At 42.1% G+C, this 24,933-nt stretch overlaps 1 protein-coding gene across 6 annotated transcripts in view; it reads right to left on the reverse strand.

Moving 5' to 3' along the window:
• Positions 1 to 24,933, reverse strand: part of LOC126330748 (cytochrome b5-related protein-like) — an 81,089-nt gene that overhangs the window by 12,287 nt on the left and 43,869 nt on the right. For all 6 annotated transcript variants that reach the window (XM_049996396.1, XM_049996394.1, XM_049996405.1 and 3 more), the window contains exons 3-6: positions 20,579 to 20,791; positions 1,310 to 1,497; positions 1,040 to 1,231; positions 720 to 941 (exon numbers count right to left, since the gene is read on the reverse strand). In XM_049996396.1, coding sequence (XP_049852353.1) covers positions 720 to 941; positions 1,040 to 1,231; positions 1,310 to 1,497; positions 20,579 to 20,791 — 815 coding nt within the window. The remainder of the gene's footprint in view (positions 1 to 719; positions 942 to 1,039; positions 1,232 to 1,309; positions 1,498 to 20,578; positions 20,792 to 24,933) is intronic.

The following is a 24,933-nucleotide window of genomic DNA, read 5'->3' on the forward strand; positions in this document are numbered from 1 at the left end:
CTTGGATTTTAAAATTTTTTTTGTCCTAAGTCCTCTGGCTGGTCTGATGCGGCTCGCCACAAATTTCTCTCCTGTCCCAATCTCTTCATCTCGGAGTAGCGCTTGCAACTTACTTGCTTTTTAATGTATTTATTGGTGGCGTCTGCGATTCGTATTGGTTCATACGTTCGGCGCATACGCCGTCACGCCCTCCCAGACGCTCGGCAGGTAGAACTACACAGGCCATTATTGGCCTCAATGACGCTCCGTTGGCTGCTCGTAGCGTAAGTGGTGTTTGTATTTGTTCTTTATACGGCACTTTGCCTCCCGGCATCTGGCTAGTGGACGTGTGCGGCTTTTAGTCCCTAACACACGAAAGGTTACGAGCTTGATTTTCCGTACTAATTGGTTCGGCCACCATGCACGTATGATTGCTTTTAATTAAGTTACTATGACAGCTTTCTGCTGACTAACTGACTTTTCGTAACTCCTTTTATAGAATTTGTAACTAGCTTTCCCCTCCCGTCTTTACAGTTGTTAGCATTTGAGGATGGAGCTCTACTGCTCTGAAGCCCGCCATGTAGTTACACAAATAAATTCTCATTACAGCTGAAGCGGATTCTTTACTCCTGTGGACCGCTTCTCTGGTTGTGGCTGGTTATATCCTACAACAAGCTCTACTGGAACCTACAAAAAATTTTCCATCAGTATAAAGCGATGCTTGCTGCCAGAGGACTTACCGTGGAGTATCTCCATCGTGGAAGATCACTGGATGGTGATGAGCTGCAGTAAGTCCGATAAAAATGAAAAACAGACTGCCACAAACTGTAATATACGTCCACATGTAAAGAGCTTCCAGCAATGATGCCCCAGCAATGAAGACCATTGACGCAGGTATTATCAGTGGGATAAGGTCTGCTTTCCTCATTTCAGGTTTGCTGCCTCTAAATCTGTCAACCACCCTGAAAAACGATAGCATGTACCGGTGCCTATAGTAGTAGAGTACACTTCATATACAGTAAATATGTAGTTTGCTGCCATGTTCATTGTCATGACTCACCTGGACATACAGGAAAAATGGAAGGTTAAAGCCCCCACGATAGGAGAATAAATCCAACTGACATAACGAGTAAAAAAGTTCTTCTCTTCAAATGGTAAGAATTTGAACCAAGGTTCAAGCATGGATATCTCGAGATCGAGAAGAGTGTTGGTGTACAAATGATGGCTCAGTACGTGAGTGATACGCCAGTCTCTGAAAAACACAGAAGCAGAAGGTAAGATGTATCGATTAAGATATTGGGTTTATTCGACGCACTGGTGGCCCCAGTACCTGGATGACATCATCGAGAAGTCGAAGTAGTACATCCGCAGGTTGTCCTTGAGATGCGTGAAGTTGTGGGCGCAGTTGGTGGTGAAGGTGAGCAGCAGGCCCGCCAACATGGCAACCACGAAACTTTGGGTCCAGGCGGCAACGACGCTCAGCGCAAGCATTGACATCACCAGCGAGTCGGCCAATATCTGAGAAACATGCAGCCGTGTTAGCCTCTGAAAAAACTCGTATTTGCTGTCTAGCAAACAGAGGTGACGAGCCAGTTACTCGGCCACCATTGACCAGACGTTTTCAATTGGTGATAATGTGCTGGCCAGGGCAGCAGTTGAACAATTTCTGTATCCAGAAGGGCCCGTACAGGACCTGCAACATGCGGTTGTGCATTATCCTGCTGAAATGTAGGATTTCGCAGGGATCGAATGAAGGGTAGAGCCACGGGTCGTAACACATCTGAAATGTAACGTCCACAGTTCAAAGTGTCGTCAATGCAACAAGAGGTGACTGAGGCGTGTAACCAATGGCGCCCCATACCATCACGCCGGGTGATACGCCAGTATGGCAATGACGAATATACGCTTCCAATGTGCGTTCACCGCAATGTCGCGAAACACGGATGCGACCATCATGATGCTGTAAACAGAACCTGGATTCATCCGAAAAAATGACGTTTTGCCATTCGTGCACCCGGGTTCGTCGTTGAGTACACCATCGCAGGCGCTCCTGTCTCTGATGCAGCGTCAAGGGTAATCCCAGCCATGGTCTCCGAGCTGACAGTCCATGCTGCTGCATACGTCGTCGAAGTGTTCGTGTAAATGGTTGTTGTCTTTCAAACGTCCTCATCGGTTGACTCAGGGATCGAGAAGTGGCTGCACGACACGTTACAGCCATGCGGATAAGATACCGGTCATCTCGACAGCTAGTGATACGAGGCCGTCGGGATCCAGCACGGCGTTCCGTATTACCCTCTTGAACCCACCGATTCCATATTCTGCTAGCAGTCATTGGATCTCGACCAACGAGAGCAGCAATGTCACGATAAACCGTAATCACGCTAGGCTACAATCCGACCTGTATCAAGGTCGGAAATGTGATGGTGCGCGTTTCTCCTCCTTACACGAGGTATCACAACCACGTTTCACCAGGCAACGCCGGTCAACTGCTGTTTGTGTATGAGAAATCGGTTGGGAGCTTCCCTCGTGTCAGCACGTTGTAGGTGTCGCCACCGGCGCCAACATTGTGTGAATGCTCTGATAAGCTAATCATTTGCATATCACAGCATCGTCTTCCTGTCGGTTAAATTTCGCGCCTGAAGCACGTCATCTTCGTGGTGTAGCAATTTTAATGGCCAGTAGTGTACAAACATCAAAGGAAAAGCTGTAAAGTCATTTATTTCTCCAAAACAAAACGCTTAATTTGGGGCATCTTTACCACTAGCTGTTACATAAGCTTGGCATCGCATTAGCATGCTCTCTGAAGTGGTACTAGAGTGGTGGTTGAGGACTTGCTGCTCGTCGCACCAATATGAGCGAACCAATGATCAAAGCTTGTTACTAGTCAGTATCTATTACATGTTTTTCCTTTAGGTTTTTGCTGTTGCTTCCAGTTGCCTTGTTTCGCCGCAGCTCTGTTCGGCGAGCGGATGTTCCACCTTTTTTCAGATTACTACTGAACTGATACGTCTGTCTGTGTGGCGGGACAGGACGTGAGTTTGGTTTGTGAATAAAACTTTTAAAATTATTGTTGTTGTCCTGGTGGTGGAAGACTCTGCCGCAAGGAGAACTCCTAGCGTTGCCAGAGTACGCCTGACCGTCTGTGACGGCATATTATCAGCGGAGTGAACTTCGGGGAGGCACCTTCGTCCAGACAAAAGATTTTTCATATATTCCGACGACACAGGGATTGCAGCCCAGGGAAGAACGTTCGAGGAGGCAGATATGAAACTGACTGCAGCCCTCGAAGATCTGGCGTAATAGTATGAGAATAACCACCTAAAGCCTAATCCATCCAAAACACTGGTCTGTGCGTTTCGCTTGAGAAATAGACAAGCTAGGAAAACAACTGGAAACAACTTGGAGAGGAAATCAACTACAACACTGGGACACCCCAGCATACCTCGGAGAAAAGCTCGGCCGCACACTTACCTTCATAGGCCATTGCGGTAACATGAAGTTCAAAGTCTGCAGCACAAATAATAATAAGTGCAAGATCATTAACAGCGCTCGGGGGACTCAAGCGAATGTTTTACGTACTTCTGCTCTACCTCTATCTCTAGGCGCGCAGTCCGGAACCGTGCGACTGCTACGGTCGCAGGTTCGAATCCTGCCTCGGGCATGGATGTGTGTGATGTCCTTAGGTTAGTTAGGTTTAATTAGTTCTAAGTTCTAGGGGACTAATGACCACAGCAGTTGAGTCCCATAGTGCTCAGAACCATTTGAACCATCTACCTCTATCTTTCTCTGCGGCAGAATATGCTGCACCAGTTTGGCAGAACTCTATATACACCAGGCATGTTGACACAGCTCTTAATGAGACAGGCAACATTATAACTGGTTGTACGACCAACTTAAGATGGCAAAATCTTCCATCCTATACGGATAGCACACCCGAACAGCAGACACAGAACAGCGACAGAAACTGAGAAGAAGAAACAGAAAATGATTCTAGGCATCCCATGTTTGAAAGCCAAGCATCACATCCTAGGCTCAAGTCGAGAAAAACTTTCTTCCAACAGCTGAAGCCATTACAACGTCACCTTCCTCTCGCCGAACAGAACTGCGGCGAAAAAAGGCAACTGGAAGTAACAGCCAAAACCTAAAAAAGAATGCGCTGCTGGGTTCCAACTACCCTACCACACGTGGAGGGCTGAACAGACTGCGAGCTGGAGTGGTGCGGTGCAGGTAAATCTTGTAGCGGAGGGACTACATTACCGGAGAATTTCTAAAGAGTGAACACTTCTTGACCTGCCCGAAGTTGCCTGAAGCCTGCACTCTGGAGGGCCTGGTTTCAGCGAATGTCCCAGCAATTAAGATTACCGAAATTTAGGATTCAAAATCAATTTAACAAAACCTAATGTACGTAGGTCAGAACTGCTGTGTAGACACTATGCAATGGAATCTACTATTGTCGCTGATAGCACACATTGTTGAAATACCTGCCTTACCTGCAAGCAAATGGACTCGCCCGTCCCACGTCACCGGCGTGCTCACAATCGAGGGAAACACAGTCACTTGTGAGCGAGCGGTCTAACGTAACGGTGTCACTATGTTTTCGAAACAGAAACAACGGAGTTGGATCAATATTGAATGTGCCAGAGGTCGTACAGCACGGCAGTGTCGTAAAGGTGTTCAAAAGGCGTGCAGCGTATCGACATTGCCGTACAGAGCAGTGGCGCTTTGAGCACAAGCCTTCAACGAAGGTCGGCAAACTGTGGCAGACATGCATCAGGCAGGTCGCCCTAGCGTCTCTGAAGAAGAAATGCATGCTGTCGCCGCGTTAATGGACAGTGATCGACGCCACACGATTCGAGAGCTCGCCCACGAAATCGCACTAGCGCATACGACTGTGCTTCGCATCCCGAAGGAACGCCTGGGCATGCGAAAAATTGCATCACGATGGGTTCCGCTGAATTGACGGAAATGCAGAAATGGATGCGTTACGACGCTGCTCGGACGCTAAGAGTGCGAAGGAGAGGCTATCTTACGCCGTATCGTAACACTGGATGAGGCATGGGCCACATCGTAAGAGCCAAAACTGAAACGCGAGTCCAACGAATGGCGTCATTATGGAGTCGCCGCGAAAGTCGAAAGTGCGTAAGAGTTCCAGTATGGTGAAAGTTATGGTGATTCTCGTGACGACTGTGATGGTGTTATCCTAACTCATGACGTTCCTCCACGGCAGACCGTCAATGCACAGTATTACTGTTCGTTTTTGGAGCATCACCTGCGACCAGCTTTGCGTAAGAAGCTGCGACACTTTCTGCGCAACCCACTCCTCATTTTTCACGATAATGCGCGGGCGCATACAGCGCAACCTGTGGCTGCTCTGTTCGGTCGATGGGACTGGGAGGTTCTTTACCGCCCACCATACTCCCCGGACTTAAGTCCTTGTGACTTTGATTTGATTCCGAAGATGGAATTCGCTTCAGAACTGTTCCAGAGATTCGACAAGCAGTAGACCGCTCCATTCGCACCATCAACAGAACAGGCTCTGCTAAGGGTGTACTACGCCTTCCACATCGCTGGCAACGGGTTCTACACAAGGCTGGTGAAGGACGGTAACAGGTGCAAACATGTAACTCTTCTGTATCGGTTGTGAATAAATAGTTAAGTTCCAACCCTCGTATATATTGTGTTGTATTATTTTGAATTTGTAAGTGATACTATTGCACCGTCCTGGACACGAAAATAATAATAATATTTTTTTAATTGGGTGGGCGGGGGAAGGGAGGTAACCCTCGTACGTGACCTAGCGCTGGGTACGCCCAAGCTCTCCAGTACACCCAGAGATATTCTATAGGATTCAGTTCCTATGCCGTGCGGGGAATATCTTCTAGAACTCCGCGATGAGGGACAGAAGACTGCTCGATGCCGACTGCAGCTGTGTCATCCTTTGCCATTTGCCGTCCTTCGGATGCGATATGGAGAGTCAGTGATCAGCACGTTGCTCTCTCTGGCGTTGTCGGCTTGGAGAGGCTCTTTATGATTCAAGTAGCCCCTCAAATGTCATTACGAGGCCGGGTGGACCGCTTTCCAGTCCTAACACGTAGGAAATATCCCCGGCAGTACCAGGAACTGAGCCCGGGTCCACGGCATGGCAGCCAGATGCGCTGGTCACTCAGTTATGGTAGCAGATTGCTGGTTATTTTCATCCTGTGGGAAACTTCTCTACCAGAGTGGAGCGATGCTTGCGGACATTACGCACCGGAAGTGATACAATAAACCAATATCTTACGTAACTTCTTTAGAGTACATAAACTTATGATAACAAGCTCTTCTCAGTCGTGGTTGTACCTATTTACGGATATGTAGTAATGTATGTGATTAATGTTTTCGGATATGTACACAATGTTTTAGCTGTCTGGCGAAGATCAGGCTTGCTTAAGGGGGGACATTCATCAAAAGCACGTGCTTTTTAAAGGGTGCATCAAATCCACAACTTTGAAGATACAGAAGTGCAATTTTGTACCGCACTTCACATGAAATTAACAATTTTCTGTTAAATTCCTTGGATTATATATTTTTCACTTTTGTATGGAAATTAAAAATTTTATTTTCAAAAAATAATATATGTACCTTTTTTCTTTGGAGCTATTCCAGGAATTTCTACGAAATTTTTTCTCTTTACTCTCTCTTCATATAATAAGCTTCTCTCATGAGATTTTTTGAATATATCCAATAGGAGAATTTTAAAACTTTTAATTATAATTCTTTAAGTATAATATATCTCACCTCACACTCAGAATTTCAAAATTTACTCTTGAGACAACATTTATTGTGTTTACAGAGATAAGTGTAAAAAATTTCATAATTCTAGGCTTCACATATTACAGGGAAATGGCACATTAACTTTAAAGAATATAATTTTCAGGATATGCAATTTAAAGTTTTACTTAACGTTTTTCTTGTCTCAAGTCTTCAGAAGGACCCAGATTTTTGCACAGCGTCGTCTTTCCATTCAAGACTTCTCTTCCGGTTTCTTGTTCTTCCCATCTTTCCTTTACTTGGTCTTCAACTAACTTTTCAGCTTCAGCGAGGTGCTGTAAATCTATTTTCCTATCTGACAGCGCATTCTTTCTAATATCTTCATCCTCCCTATGTTCTCATCATTAAATACAAGTACTGCATCATAAGCTGCTATTCTGACAACCGTAGCAGATGAAATGTGATTTAAGGCATAGTTTCCAAATTTCTCTACTGTTGTTGTTGTTGTTGTTGTGGTCTTCAGTCCTGAGACTGGTTTGATGCAGCTCTCTATGCTACTCTATCCTGTGCAAGCTTCTTCATCTCCCAGTACCTACTGCAACCTACATCCTTCTGAATCTGCTTAGTGTATTCATCTCTTGCTCTCCCTCTACGATTTTTACCCTCCACGCTGCTCTCCAATACTAAATTGGTGATCCCTTGATGCCTCAGAACATGTCCTACCAACCGATTCCTTCTTCTGGTCAAGTTGTGCCACAAACTTCTCTTCTCCCCAATCTTATTCAATACTTCCTCATTAGTTATGTGATCTGCCCATCTCATGTTCTACTACGTTTCCTTCTCTCCCTTTTCCTACACTCGAATTCCAGTCACCCATGACTATTAAATTTTCGTCTCCCTTCATTATCTGAATAATTTCTTTTATTTCATCATACATTTCTTCAATTTCTTCGTCATCCGCAGAGCTAGTTTGCATATAAACTTCTACTACTGTAGTAGGTGTGGGCTTCGTATCTATCTTGGCCACAATAATGCGTTCACTATGCTGTTTGTAGTAGCTTACCCGCATTCCTATTTTCCTATTCGTTATTAAACCTACTCCTGCATTACCCCCGTTTGATTTTGTGTTTATAACCCTGTAGTCACCTGACCAGAAGTCTTGTTCCTCCTGCCACCGAACTTCACTAATTCCCACTATATCTAACTTTAACCTATCCATTTCCCTTTTTAAATTTTCTAACCTACCTGCCCGATTAAGTGATCTGACATTCCACGCTCCGATCCGTAGAACGCCAGTTCTCTTTCTCCTGATAATGACATCCTTGTGAGTAGTCCCCGCCCGGATATCCGAATGGGGGACTATTTTACCTCCGGAATATTTTACCCAAGAGGATGCCATCATCATTTAATCATACAGTAAAGCTGCATGCCCTCGGGAAAAATTACGGCTGTAGTTTCCCCTAGCTTTCAGCCGTTCGCACTACCAGCACAGCAAGACCGTTTTGGTTATTGTTACAAGGCCAGATCAGTCAATCATCCAGACTGTTGCCCTTGCAACTACTGAAAAGGCTGCTGCCACTCATCAGGAACCACACGTTTGTCTGGCCTCTCAGCAGATACCCCTCCGTTGTGGTTGTACCTACGGTACGACTATCTGTATCGCTGAGGCACGCAAGCCTTCGCACCAACGGCAAGGTCCATGGTTCATGGGGGGGATTTCTTTACTGGAGTTTATAATTCAAGGTCGATTAATCTAAACCCAGTGTACTGAAATTCTTCGCTGTAGTATTCACTGTTTACTTCACCTACTTTTCGCCCGGAGCTGCTAGAAGTCGAGTTCACATTTTCAGTAGAAGTTTTAATTTTTGACCTAATCTCATTGCTGGTTTGTTGCGGTTTGCCACGTCTTGCACTCACTGATTTCTGCAAACGCAGTTTATCCAGTTTTCTATACAGTCTTTGTGATCGTAGCATTATGGAATGAAAGAATGGAACACATCCGTAAATCTCTGTCAGTAGCACAAGGCAAAACAGGGATTACTTCTTTATAAACAAAGCAGCTGGTTTGTTATTGTTTCCAAGATACGGAACAGAGTGACAGATGATCAGTAAAACCAAAGAGAATAAACCATATCCTTCTAGATGTATCCGTACAAGTTTTCTTGTAAGTAATCCCAGGAAAGTAATTCACCGAGCTAGTATTGAAGTGTTGCTTACAAAAGTGGGCGTGGCAGGAAGATCACGTCACACATTTAATTATTTTTCAACCACTTCGGATGCGATTTCATAATTGAAACTTTGGGAACTTATTGTCCATGAGTTCTACTAATGAATAAAAGAATGAAAACTAACATTTTCGGTCAATTTCATGAACGTCCCCCCCTTAAAATTAGTCGAGTAGGTATCGATATTGTTACACGCTACCGGGTTCTGCTACGAAAATTAGCCTTTCTGTAAGTGTCACAACAAAATATAAAATATAGTCTTATTCTCTCTTTTATATTCATTAAATCAATATAACGTCACTTATGAGAGAAGCTACTTACATTTATTTAATTTACTAACCTGTATTATGTTGAATTTATGACTTGGAATAACATCGATATATTTGAAAAAAAAATTAAATTGTCGCACCTTCGGAAAGATCTTTTACGCCCATAATATTTTCAAAGTATTTTTTCGTGAAAAACATCGGCTAATTTTGATTTGTGTTAAATATTAAAAGCGGAAGTTTAGCCATTCCCAATCTGATTCATAGAAAGTTCTGGGTCCTTCTAGAACAATATGTATCTGATATACACTGTAATCCTGGCGTCAAAGAGGCGTATTTCGTCGTTCCTATTTAGACAGTGTTGAAGTTCAGTTCACGAAACTCTTTGCTAAGAAGCGCATGGAACAATGAAAAACTACGCATAATGTTTTTGTGTGAACTATATGATTTTACCTGGCGTGAAAGTGTTTGTGATTTTATGACTACTGAATTGCAGGAAGTGAAAATAATAAGCTGATATGTATGAATCGACAAACTTTGCTTCAGTCAAATCTGAAACAAAATCCAAGACCAATTTTTACTTTCGTTAAGGTTATCAAGTCAAGATGCCGCCCAGATGTTGATGCCAACCGCAAGATAACTAACCTATTCTTCATTATAAAGTTTTCCTTATGGATTTTCTCTCTCTCTCTCTCTCTCTCTATATATATATATATATATATATATATATATATATATATATATATATATATATATAAATGGTGTTGGTCACTAATATGCAATAAATTTAGACTTCTAATATACAACTATAAACACTAATTGGGAGCGTTATAAAGGAAGATCCTGGAAAGTCTCACCTGTGTACCTCTGGGCGTTAACATCATTATCACGATCAAAGGCGTAGATGTGACTATCTTCTGCTCAACATGAAACATTAAAGCAGCATATGAACATGTACAGACTATGCTGATGTTACATAAAGAAGACATGAAATCCTCACTATAGATGGATAAAACAAAAACTGAAACAAATCTACTCTCAGAGTTTTTGCTATTATGGTCTTCAGTGCAGAGACTGGTTTGAAGCAGCTCTCCATGTTACTCTAACCTGTGCAAGGCTTTTCATTTCTGAGTAACTACTGCAACCTACATCCTTCTGAATCTGCTTAGTGTATTCATCCCTTGGTCTCCCCCTACGATTTTTACCCTCCACGCTGCCCTCCAATACTAAATTGGTGCTCCATTGATGCCTCAGAACGTGTCCTACCAAGCGATCCCTCCTTCTTTTGAAGTTGTGCCACAAAATACCTCTTCTCCCCAATTCCATTCAGTACCTCCTCATTATTTACGTGATGTACCCACCTAATCTTCAGCATTCTTCTGTAGCACCACATTTCGAAAGCTTCTATTCTCTTCTTGTCTAAACTATTTATCGTCCACGTTTCACTTCCATACATGGTTACACTCCATACAAAAACTTTCCAGAAAGACTTCCTCACACTTAAATCTATACTCGATGTTAACAAATTTCTCTTCTTCGGAAACGCTTTCCCTGCCATTGCCAGTCTACATTTTATATCCTCTCTACTTCGACCATCATCAGTTATTTTGCTCCCCAAATAGCAAAACTCCTTTACTACTTTAGCTATCTCATTTCCTAATCTAATTCCGTCAGCATCACCTGATTTAATGCGACTACATTCCATTATCCTCGTTTTGTTTTTGTTGATGTTCATCTTATATCCTCCTTTCAAGACAATGTCCATTCCGTTCAACTGCTCTTCCAGGCCATCGGCAACCCTCAAAGTTTTTGTTTCTTCTCCATGTATTTTAATTCCTACTCGAAATTTTTCTTTTGTTTCCCTTACTGCTTGCCCAATATGTAGACTGAATAACATCGGAGATAGGCTATAACCCTGTCTCACTCCCTTCTCAACCACTGCCTCCCTTTCGTGCCTCTCGATTCTTACAACTGCCATCTGGTTTTTTGTACAACCTTCTTTCATGATTCATAAACCAAGTGTTAGCCATGATTAAGTTATGCTCTGGCAAAATCCGATCAGGCAGCTTCCTCTTTCATTCCTTATCCCATTCCATATTCACCTACTACGTTTCCTTCTCTTCCTTTTCCTACTATCGAATTCCAGTCACCCATGACTATTAAATTTTCGTCTCCCTTCACTATCTGAATAATTTCTTTAATCGCATCATAGATTTCTTCAGTCTCTTCATCATCTGCGGTAAAACTTGTACTACTGTGGTAAGTGTGGGCTTCGTATCTATCTTGAATACAATAATGCGTTCACTTTCTTGTTTGTAGTATCTTACCCGCGCTCCTATTTTTTTATTCATTATTAAACCTCCTCCTACATTTACCCCTATTCGATTTTGTATTTATAACCCAGTACTCACCTGACATTCCACGCTCCGATCCGTAGAACGCCAGTTTTCTTTCTCCTGATAACGACATCCTCTTGAGTAGTCCCCGTCCGGAGATCCGAATGGGGGACTATTTTACCTCCGGAATATTTTACTCCAGAGGATGCCATCATCATTTTAACCATACAGTACAGTTGCATGCCCTCGGGAAAAATTATGGCTGTGTTTTCCCCTTGATTTCAGGCATCCGCAGTACCAGCATAGTAAGGCCATTTTGGTTAATGTTAGAAGGCCAGATCAGTCAGTCATCCAGACTGTTGCCCCTGCAGCTACTGAAAAGGTTGCTGCCCCCCACCCCTTTGTCTGGCCTCTCAACAGATGCCCCTCCGTTGTGGTTGCACCTACGGTACGGCTGTCTGTATCGCTAAGGCACGCAAGCCTCCCCACCAACGGTGATGTCCTGGTTCATTAGGGGGGGGGGGGGGGGGAGACCCTCAAAGACATATGGTGAAACTATATGATCTTTTATTACCCCACCCACCCGTTAGAACAGTGAGGCTTCTGACAGTCACAGGCAACAAAGTACGATCTGAATTTGTCTAGGACAATGTTCAGATGTTGTGTATGCAGGACATCCAGTTTCTCCGTCAATACGGTTTGCTGGTCCGAAAGTGTCCGAGATAGAAGTATCCCCTGTCCAACAGGACTTGCAGGCGCTCCAATCGCGTAATGCCCCCCTTCTTCAGTCTCTCAGCACTGTGGCTAAGGACGTTGTCGCACATGTAAATGAAAGCTGCCACTCCACCGTGGAAGAGTCCAACATATCCCTCCTTAGTTTCGGAAGAATATCATTCTTCTGTGATCGAGCCCTCTTACAAGAAACGCGGTGATGTACTTACAATGATCATTATACCCTCATACAGCATGAATCTACAACCACAGTAATTGACACAAACTGGTACATCTAGGCAAGACCCGCTGGTAACTCCAAGCACGGATCAATCGGAGGACGGTATCGTTGCCCGTTCCCATTGATCCTAATCGCAATCAATTCTGCATTATGGCACATCGGTGGGTGATAAGCATTGGATTGGCGCACACTGCATGCGCTTTCTAGCTCGTAGAAAGGCATCGTGCAGTTTTCACTAGGTGCTTCTGAAAAAATGGGGGCGCCTGAAGAACTAGTTACGTCTGGAGCAGTTTGTACAAAAGTAGCGGATTTGTTCCTTTGCGCCAAATATGTAATTAACTATCCTCTGGTTCTTTCAAACCCTTCACAGCCTCCAGTATACACATGCACAGTTGTTCCTCCAGTAGCAACAACAGCAAACAGAGAAATTTCTCCCCACACATGTTTCTTATTATCAACTATCGAAAAGAAAAATGACTGGGAAACTCCACAGTGATTGATTAATCTACATACAGTATTGATCGCTTTGTGGTCCTGCTAAGTCACTGTGTATGTTGATCAATGTAGTTCGCAACGACTACAATGAAAATTTTCCTCAAATTTTAATTGCTATTTTATGCGTTCTTCCTGATCATTCGTTATCGTTAAAATTTAATTTGTCCAGTTATAGTCAGTGTTTATATTTTGCAGAGTATTTTAAAGTTCAAAAAACTGCGACTATCTCTTGCAAAGTATAGTTAAATGGAAAATAAGATAGAGATTTCACGAAATAATAAAAGAGATAGTAAAAGGCAATAGAGATGGGCTCTTATTTGAGAGCTGCACAACAAACAAAAAGTGATTTTCGTATCCTGATGCATCCAAGTTTTGCTAAACGATCCAATAGAACATGCCCTATCGTACATTTTGTGTCGTAGTTTATTCACACCTTCAAATGTGGTAAAGTTTCGAGTACTAATAACTTCTTCTTTCAAGCGTGTCTAAATAAATAACCCAGATATTCCGATGAGTTGAACATGGAGGCCATAACATTGCACCACATGGATCGTTCCATTTTATTGGAAATATTGTTACTTAAATACTACTTTCTGCATTTTCCAGAATGTCCTGGAAACGCAATCAACACCAAACATGGAGCTAAGAGACATATTGGCTGTTGGCTTCTGTCTCGGGTTCTTCGGCCGAAATTTGTTTGACGATTTTTCTGGTGTTACGCGCGTAGGAGTGACTGGCATCGTCAAAGCTTCACCCTCCATTACTAGTGCTTTTTCTGTGGTGGTTTCTTCGTTATCTAGTATCTGAATTAGAAATGAGAGATCAATTAAAGAAGAAAACTTGACGCAACACCGCAAAGCAATGCTCCAGAAGCGGAAAAATGTTGTTATGTGAATGGTGTGACCCAGCTCGTCACAGTAAGCTCACTAGCAATTGCTGTCACACGATCACATACATAGCTTTGCAACTAATCAAAGAAAAATTTGAAAATCAATGTTTGTACTGTTCTTCAGAGGCAGAATTTAAAATACTGAACACAAGACGGAGACTTCTGATGCAGCTCAGGGAAATATGTTTAGTTGGTTAGTTGGGGGAAGGGGATCAAAAACCGAGGTCATCGCTCCCATCGGGTTAGGGAAGGAAGTCGGCAGTGCCCTTTCAAAGGAACCATCCCAGTATTTGCTTGAACTGATTTGGAGAAATCACGGTAAACCTAAATCAGGATGGTCGAACACGGGTTTGAACCGTCGTCCTCCCGAATACGAGTCCAGTGTAAGTATGTGCCGGTCGGAGTGGCCGTGCGGTTCTAGGCGCTACAGTCTGGAGCCGAGCGACCGCTACAGTCGCAGGATCGAATCCTGCCTCGGGCATGGATGTGTGTGATGTCCTTAGGTTAGTTAGGTTTAATTAGTTCTAAGTTCTAGGCGACTGATGACCTCAGAAGTTAAGTCGCATAGTGCTCAGAGCCATTTGAACCATTTTTGTAAGTATGTTTGGACTGCTGCTGCCTACACTGATGAGCAAACCCACGTCTGATGTGCGCTGGGAACGACATTGTGCACCACAGTATACGCCATATCTCCCATCTTCTTGACAATATTTAAGTTCGTCAACGCTCTATACTCACGCACTATTCATAGATATCAGCATAACCATAAGAAAGAGCAGTATTTTAAAGAAAGAGAGGACGCAGAATATTACCTTGGACGAAGAGAGTTATCGACAGCCGCAGAAGTAACTTTAGGAATGTCCCTCGGGAATATATCGAGATCGTTTCTGTTCATCTTGTCAGATAATGTTAACAGTAACCTCAGTTTTTTTGCAGACGATACAGTTATCTGTATTGGATTACCATCTGAAAAAGCTGCAGAAATATTCAGTCAGATTTTGACAACATTTCCAATTGCCCTAATCCACCATCCCTGAAAGTTTGTAACATCATTACGGAATCGCTCCGTATATTTGTACTGTTCATCAAAAAATAAACAACAGTGTTTCCAAATATTAATCCTTCAATTAATTGGTTTCCACTGTGAGCTTGTTTCCATAATCATATTAATATATGTATCAAAGATTAATGTATACATTTTGGCGCCCACCTTGGGGCAGTTTGCATTTCATTAACTCAAACCTTACCCTGGCAAAATCTTGGGGCGTTTTCCAAGTATGGTCTTGGATTAAATAAGACACTGTGGTTTCGTTATAAATCAATATGGAAATCGCAAAAAACATAACACTGGATATAACAAAATATCTAAAAAAATACCCTGTGGAGAACAGAGTCGATAATACTGTATGGATTACTCCAAAGCAATGCAGCGCAATTTTCTCATGAAACGTTTTGACAAATTAAAACTGTGCGCGAGGCCGGGACACAAACACACAAACTGGGGCCCTTCCGTTTCATGGGCAATGCTTTTACAAGCTGATGTGTCCAGAAAGAAACAGAAAATGATAGTCACAATTTCATTTACGCCAGTACCTCCCTCCTAACGTAGCCACAGGTTTAAATTATTATTACTCATGTACATTTAATTTTTAAATGTTTTATGTGATTCAATTAGACTTTCAACAATCTGAGTTTAAGTTCAGCTTTCCCGAGGTCAAATAGCAAACGAAGACAGCTAACTAACTTTTCTGTTTACGTCAGACATAAAATATGAGTCCGTAAATGTAGAATAAGCAAAAAATAATTTGGCCACTGTGTTTTCTTAATTGGTTGGAGCATGTACCTTGTTACACCTAAATTTATCCACGTTATATGGATTAGGTGACGTTGGTGGCTTTGTTAAGAATTTTATAAACAACGCAATTTGCTACTTTAATTATGTTTAATACCAATATTTCCTTTAGTACGACTCGTTTCGGCAGCATGATGCCATTATCAGATACATCTCGGGTAATAATGCATTATTTTGTCTGATAACATACACCATAAATGTGACATTTCTGTTAGTGTGTGTACGAGTGGAATTAAATACCGAAGTTTTTCTATTTAACAGTTTTATTTGGATCGTATCCCCCTGTAAATTACTTGGCAGAATTTAGCAGCTAATCTCACCTGCACGCTCAGCAACAAAACTATCGTACCTCTGGCGTATGCAGTCATAAAAAAACATATAAATGGTGTCCTATAAAGAACACAACCACTGAGTGCATAATAACATACAAATTTATTGACGAAATTAAGTAATTCACATAATATTGCAGTATATGCCACCTGCGTGGTGTATGAAATATGTTGTAACTCAAAGGTTCTGCAGGCGCACTCTCGTTCTTGCGATGAAATATTCCATAATTTTTCAACATACTTACACCTCTAGTTCTGAAATCAAACTCTGAATTTGACCTTGAGCTCTGGAAGAAGTTGTGGTTTCTTCGCGTGCACAAAAGACTTCAAAAATAATCTACAGAAAGGAATCACAAGGTGTCAAATCATAAGATTTTGGTGGCCAGTTCACGTCATCATTGCGAGAAATCACCCGGCCAGGGAATCTCTCTTATCACAAATCCATTGTTACAATCTACAGGTGAAGCCATCTTGTTGAAGCCAAACTAATTCAGTATTCACTCAGTCCAGTTCAGACCACGAAATGTCTCTCTTGCGGTTGGTTCGCCGACCACTGTTAATGCGCTTCCACCATCATCTTCCCCGCCATGAACCACGGACCTTGCCATTGGTGGGGAGGCTTGCGTGCCTCAGCGATACAGATGGTCGTACCGTAGGTGCAACCACAATGGAGGGGTATCTGTTGAGAGGCCAGACAAACATATGGTTCCTGAAGAGGGGCAGCAGCCTTTTCAGTAGTTGCAGGGGCAACAGTCTGGATGATTGACTGATCTGGCCTTGCAACATTTACCAAAACGGCCTTGCTGTGCTGGTACTGCGAACGGCTGAAAGCAAGGGGAAACTACAGCCGTAATTTTTCCCGAGGATATGCAGCTTTACTGTATGATTAAATGATGATGGCGTCCTCTTGGGTAAAATATTCCGGAGGTAAAATAGTCCCCATTCGGATCTCCGGGCGGGGACTGCTCACAAGGATGTCATTATCAGGAGAAAGAGAACTGGCGTTCTACGGATCGGAGCGTGGAATGTCAGATTCCTTAATCGGGCAGGTAGGTTAGAAAATTTAAAAAGGGAAATGGATAGGTTAAAGTTAGATATAGTGGGAATTAGTGAAGTTCGGTGGCAGCAGGAACAAGACCTCTGGTCAGGTGACTACAGGGTTATAAACACAAAATCAAACGGGGGTAATGCAAGAGTAGGTTTAATAATGAATAGGAAAATAGGAATGCAGGTAAGCTACTACAAACAGCAAAGTGAACGCATTATTGTGGCCAAGATAGATACGAAGCCCACACCTACTACAGTAGTATATATGCCAACTAGCTCTGCAGATAACGAAGAAATTGAAGAAATAGAGATGATGAGATGATGATGAGATAGAAGAAATTATTCAAGTAGTGAAGGGAGACGAAAATTTAATAGTCATGAGTGACTGGAATTCGTCAGTAGGAAAAGGGAGAGAAGGAAACATAGCAGGTGATCATGGATTGGGGCTAAGAAATGAAAGAGGAAGCCGTCTGGTAGAATTTTGCACAGAGCATAACTTAATCATAGCTAACACTTGGTTCAAGAATCATAAAAGAAGGTTGTATACATGGAAGAATCCTGGAGATACTAAAAGGTATCAGATAGATTATATAATGGTAAGACAGATATTGAGGAATCAGGTTTTAAATTGTAGGACATTTCCAGGGGCAGATGTGGATTCTGACCACAGTCTATTGGTTATGACCTGTAGGTTAAAACTGAAGAAACTGCAAAAAGGTGGGAACTAAGGACATGGGATCTGAATAAGCTGAAAGAAACAGAGGTTGTACAGAGTTTCAGGGAGACCATAATGGAACAATTGACAGGAATGGGGGAAAGAAACACAGTCGAAGAAGAATGGGTAGCTCTGAGGGATGAAGTAGTGAAGGCAGCAGAGGATAAAGTAGGTAAAAAGACGAGGGCTGCTAGAAATCCTTGGGTAACAGAAGAAATATTGAATTTAATTGATGAAAAGAGAAAATATAAAAATGCAGTAAATGAAGCAGGCAAAAAGGAATTCAGACGTCTCAAAAATGAGATCGACAGGAAGTGCAAAATGGCTAAGCAGGGATGGGTAGAGGACAAATGTAAGGATTTAGAGGCTTATCTCACTAGGGGTAAGATAGATACTGCCTACAGGAAAATTAAAGAGACCTTTGGAGGGAAGAGAACTACGTGTATGAATATCAAGAGCTCAGATGGAAACCCAGTTCTAAGCAAAGAAGGGAAGGCAGAAAGGTGGAAGGAGTATATAGAAGGTTTATACAAGGGCGATGTACTTGAGGACAATATTATGGAAATGGAAGAGGATGTAGACGAAGACGAAATAGGAGATACGATACTGCATGAAGAGTTTGACAGAGCACTGAAAGACCTGAGTCGAAACAAGGCCCCCGGAGTAGACAACATTTCATTAGAACTACTGATGGCCTTGGGAGAGCCAGTCACGACAAAACTCTACCAGATGTATGAGACAGGCGAAATACCCTCAGACTTCAAGAAGAATATAATAATTCCAATCCCAAAGAAAGCAGGTGCTGACAGATGTGAAAATTACCGAACTATCAGTTTAATAAGTCATACCTGCAAAATGCTAACGCGAATTCTTTACAGACGAATTGAAAAACTGGTAGATGCGGACCTCGAGGAGGATCAGTTTGGATTCCGTCGAAATGTTGGAACACGTGAGGCAATACTGACCTTACGACTTATCTTAGAAGAAAGATTAAGAAAAGGCAAACCTACGTTTCTAGCATTTGTAGACTTAGAGAAAGCTTTTGACAATGTTGACTGGGATACTCTCTTTCAAATTCTAAAGTTGGCAGGGGTAAAATACAGGGAGCGAAAGGCTTTTTTCAATTTGTACAGAAACCAGATGGCAGTCATAAGAGTCGAGGGGCATGAAAGGGAAGCAGTGGTTGGGAAGGGAGTGAGACAGGGTTGTAGCCTCTCCCCGATGTTATTCAATCTGTATATTGAGCAAGAAGTAAAGGAAACAAAAGAAAAATTTGGAGTAGGTATTAAAATTCATGGAGAAGAAGTAAAAACTTTCAGGTTCGCCGATGACATTGTATTTCTGTCAGAGACGGCAAAGGACTTGGAAGAGCAGTTGAACGGAATGGATAGTGTCTTGAAAGGAGGATATAAGATGAACATCAACAAAAGCAAAACGAGGATAATGGAATGTAGTCAAATTAAATCGGGTGATGCTGAGGGAATTAGATTAGGAAATGAGACACTAAAGTAGTAAAGGAGTTTTGCTATTTAGGAAGTAAAATAACTGATGATGGTCGAAGTAGAGAGGATATAAAATGTAGACTGGCAATGGCAAGGAAAGCGTTTCTGAAGAAGAGAAATTTGTTAACATCGAATATAGATTTATGTATCAGGAAGTCCTTTCTGAAAGTATTTGTTTGGAGTGTAGCCATGTATGGAAGTGAAACATGGACGATAACTAGTTTGGACAAGAAGAGAATAGAAGCTTTCGAAATGTGGTGCTACAGAAGAATTCTGAAGATAAGGTGGATAGATCACTTAACTAATGAGGAGGTATTGAATAGGATTGGGGAGAAGAGAAGTTTGTGGCACAACTTGACTAGAAGAAGGGATCGGTTGGTAGGACATGTTTTGAGGCATCAAGGGATCACAAATTTAGCATTGGAGGGCAGCGTGGAGGGTAAAAATCGTAGAGGGAGACCAAGGGATGAATACACTAAGCAGATTCAGAAGGATGTAGTTTGCAGTAGGTACTGGGAGATGAAGAAGCTTGCACATGATAGAGTAGCATGGAGAGCTGCATCAAACCAGTCTCAGGACTGAAGACAACAACAACAACAACAACAACAACAACCATCATCTTTGTACAAGTGCTGCCCAGCTATTTCCTCGGCCCAAATGCCACACCACATAGTCATTTGTTGTGGATTTGATGGCTTCTCCACAATTACTCGGAAGTTTTCTGTGCCGCAAATCCTAAAATTTTGCTTGTTCCCGAGGTCATTCAGCACAGAGTGCGTCTCATCAGTGAACATTATTTTCAATATGACATTGTTGTCCCCTCTTGTTTCGCAAGCACCCAATGGGTAAATGCTCGGCGCTTGAGTTTGAAACTAGCTATCTGCATAAAATTAGTCACCTTCGTGATACGTTTTCACTACAACAGCACGCTGTCCCATCGTGAAGCACTCTATTGCTAACCACAAAGGAAACAGATGAATGCTCAGCGCTCCCAACTTGTGGAGCAAGAATGGCAGGCGTTTCAAAAGTTTCGTTCTTTATGGGACACCCTTTTTAATTAATAGATGCGCACTCGATGGAAGCAGCATGTTACCACAACGCTTCGTACAGAAGTAAATATTGATATTAAATGTGACTGGAATAGCAAATTGTGTTGATTATAAAATATACCTGTTACCTCGATGTACTTTGCGTCCAGTTCAGTGAGGACGGAGTTGTCCGCTAAGTTCATCGTGTCTTACCTTAGAGTACATGGTACCTGTTGATCCGACGAATTTTTCATTGGCTAATGCTTCACGTGCTCGAGCCTTGAGCGTGCGGTAAAACCCGTTCTCCTTAAAAGTGTAGGGTGAGTTTCGTCGTGTCCTCGCCTCCCTCACGCAGAACTGCTTCAACATGGCGTCCGCGACGTTGCGGATGTGGTGTACTTCGAAAGCCTCGGTGATGTCCGTTCCCTGCGAGTAACTGCGTTATAGCTGTGTGCTTTCATGTCCACATCATCTGCTACATAGAAGCTAGCAAAACAAGAAATCATCATAATGAGTATGTAAATACACTACACAAGAGGATATGTCTTTTAGTGGTCGGTTGGTGGGTTGGTTTGAGGGATTAAAGGGACCATACTTGTCTTTTAGTGGATATGCCCAGTAATGTTACAAGTTTACTTCTTTATCAACGTTATCAGTTCATTTTAAAGGATGTAAAAAATAGTTATTGTGGTGAGGAAATTAATTTTATTCAATACAGTCTACTTGGAGTACAGTTTTCGGAATATAACAGATTTAATAATCCGTAATTTTAAATGAATTGCCATCCACAACAAAATCCCTCGCATTTTTAAGCCATCGTAAATGTATATTCCGCAGGCGCATGGCCAGTACTTTCTAAACCTGACAATAATGTCCCCTCAATATTGATTCACTGGCAACTGGTAACATTGATATTTTCTTTATTTTAACAATACCAGCCTTATCCATTACGGCATGTTTTGTGAAGAGTGAAGAATTGTATTTAGGGTTCAGTTACTCGTGACTGACACAGGCTTGAAATTCCATCATTCTAATTCAGCAATATTCCCAACAAAAGCAAACTATAATCTGTGAGCTACACTATGTGGTCAGAAGTATGCGGACAACTGTTATTGGACATTAATATGGGTTGTGTCCACTCTTCGCCTTTATGACTGCTTGGACTTCGCTGAGAACATTTTCAGTGTTGTGTCTGAAACTCCGTGAAGGAATGGCAGCCTATTATTCCTCAAGAGCCGAAACCAGAGAAGTTAGTGATGGGCGCTGGGGCCTGGAACGAATTAGACGTTTTGATTCATCCCAAAGGTGTTCACGTAAGGACTTTCGCAGGCCAGTCCATTTCACAAATTCCAATGCACACAAACCATTGCCCCAAAGATGCTGCTTTATGACAGGGTGCACTCTCATGCCGATATATACTGTGACAAAAGAGAAAGTGGAAGGGCAGCGTTGAGTGGTGAGTGATCATAATTTTAAAACTTTTACACTGACGGAAAAAATCGCAACACCAAAAAGTAGCTAATTTAGAGTAATGAAATTTCTGGAATACATAAGTTTAAGCAACATATTTAAGTGATTAATACACTAAGATCACAGGTTAATGTAAAAACGAGATAACCAATTGCAAACGTGAAATATTGGTAAATTAATAATAGGTGTAACCGCCAGAATGTTGAATGCAAGCATGCAAACGTGCCTGAATTGTGTCGTACAAGTGCCGGATGTTAAATGTAAACGATGGCTTCCGCGGCCGTTGTCACAGTCGATAAAATTCTTCTGGGTTTGAGGCCGCGTTGTCATCTGTAAAATTCCGACGTTTCGGCGACTGTTGCAAGGCGCCTTCCTTAGGGTGTAATTGCTAACTGCTTAATGAGCAGTAGTTTGGATACTTACATATTATGGAGGAGTGCCGTCATTGGGTGTGAGGGCGAGGAGGAAGGGTATTAGGAGTTCATTTTTTTGGTCTGTGCATTGCTTGCTGTCATTGGCAGAAATGGGCGTTTTCCATTGGAATTTCCTTTACTGCTTGCCATTGCTGGAAATTGGCGAATGGGAAACTGAGCGGCGACCACAGCGTAGCGTTGTTTACTAACTGCCGAGTATCGACTAGGCCGCGTCAGCGCTATGTGTGCCCTCCACCGCTGTGGCCTCCGGTGCGCCTGTTCCTCTGCGAGAGCTGTCCTTCCGCAAAGCTGTCGCTGCTGGCAGCCAAGACGCTGGAAGTCGGTACCCGTCTTCTCTATTCATTTTGTCGGGTCGCTTGGCTATTTGTGTAGCCTTTCTAATCTTCCTCCTCAAACTAAACGGCTGTTTCGCCAGTACGCGGGCTTTTCGAAATTCGATCTTCATCCTGCACTTTTCTTGATGTTCTGCCACCCCTGATAGATACAATTGACAAGTTTCATGCTGCCGGAGTGTATGAAATAGGGTGCGAATGTGAACTTGTGTATTTAGGTGAGACTGGGCGTCCAATAAGCACAAGGTTAACTGAACGCGATAGATATATCCACCTCAAACAACCAGTGGTGGCAGTACATGCTGATGAAAAAAAGGACCGGTAGAACTATCTAATGTCAAACCACGGCTGCAGCATGGAAGGAGTCTGCCATGGAAACAGCAGTGTGATATTGTGCAGCGATAAGACTGTTGGACTGTTGCGGATTAACTGTTTAACGTGAATGATTTTCAACTGTAGAATAATGATAATAAGAAATTTATATGTCAAATCACAAACGCAAGAGTGAACAAAGTTATGAGTAACCATCTTATAGATTTTAAAAAGTGTCCAGACACCCAACTATAAGAATGTTTTACGTCTTCTTTGGCTACAAGGCGGAACATTGCCAGTCTGGAGGCTACAATATACAACTACAGAATGGATCGTGTGTTTGACCCTGTGCAGGACTGTTTAAGTGCATTAGACACCAACAAATTGTATTTACAATATTCTCCATTGTGCTCCATGCCAATTGCCTCCATTGGCGCAAATTAACCAATAACTGACACAACAGCTGCTATGTGGTATTTAAGAGCATTCTGGAATTTGTCTACGGTGGTAATAAGATTAACTGAAAACTGAATGGTATACTTGTAAGCCTTACAGGCACTCGAGACCGAGAAAAACTTATAAATTATGCTATCTCTGCATACAGTTTTAATTATCTACCTGTAAACTACGTGGAGATTCATAACACAGACTCCAGCAAAGACGATTTAAATGTTACATGGAAGTGCTATATTAGAGCAGGAGAAAAATTTTTTTTCAAGCCAGGACACTGAATTCCATAATACCATCGGATGTGGATATTTCCAAATTGCGACAGGTACCCACAATTTATGTCACTCGACGGGTGTTAAGGAAAAGAATCAATGTATCACACAGACTTAAACCTTTCCCCCTTAAAGAAAATACTCCCCTAATTATGGTTAAAGTGTTACGTGTATGAAAAAGGAATCTGGAAGTAGATAACATCGAAGTCAAGAAATGAAAACTAGAGTGTATGGTGAATACAGCTACATGACAGAAGAATGTAAACTCCAGTTGGAAAAAGCAGAAGCTACTGCATGTCTGCAAGCAAGGTTTGTTTACTGCTTTAAACACAGTGTAAGGAGAAATCTGGTTATGACGGGAATATAAAGTGTTTGCATTTACAGTAAATAGCAGTGGAAACTGATCACATGTCGGCCGAACATTATTGATTGGAGTATGTTTACTACATTAAAAGATACACGAAAAATCTGTTTATAGAGCTCCATTCCCATTCTGATCTGCTTAAAAAGAATGGTTGTATTATATCTAAGTATCAGACTGCACGCTGTGCACGTAGCAACAGAACAACCATTTGCAGAGTTTAAAATGATGGAATAACTAAATGTGAAAAAAACTAACTGTTAAAATCATAAAACAAATATTTTACAGACAGAAAATTAGATACGTATTAGAATTCGAGAATATACCTTCTTTGTATTTGTCAAATTACAGGCTGGGGAAAGAAATATATGAATCAAACTTAGATTTAAGGTATAAGTTAAAAATTAAGCCAGATGTTATTAAAACTACACCAAACGAAAGTAGAGAGTTGTATTCTGTGGGTAAATATATATGAAAAGTTAATAAAGTTTTGTACTATAATATTTGTTATCCGCTACCATGGCGTTAATCCACAAAAAGCCAGCTACGTATAGGTGATGTGGATTGTTGGGTCACCTTGAAAAGTAGTTGAAACTAGATAGTTGGACGTGGAGAGACATTCTTTTCCTGTCTATATGAAGTACAGACAGAAAATTGTGACACTCAATTGAATTTTAAAAAGCCAAATTTATCAAAGGGAGAGGGCCACGCTATTGGCCAAGACGTCATTGCCCCGTAGCCCCAAAGTGATTGGCAGACAGTTCGATGACATTGTCATGACGTTATTGGTCATCCTACCTCCTCTCCCCCTCCCCTAACCTCCTCTTCATTCCCCACCTCTATGCTCCACGCCCCCCTCCCCCTTAGGGATTACATCGACAAGTATTGACAGTGACCTTGAATATGGGATTCATAACTGCATCAGCTATAGAATTAA

The sequence above is a fragment of the Schistocerca gregaria genome, chromosome 2 (genome assembly GCF_023897955.1).
Source record: "Schistocerca gregaria isolate iqSchGreg1 chromosome 2, iqSchGreg1.2, whole genome shotgun sequence".
NCBI classification, from domain to species: Eukaryota; Metazoa; Arthropoda; class Insecta; order Orthoptera; family Acrididae; genus Schistocerca; species Schistocerca gregaria.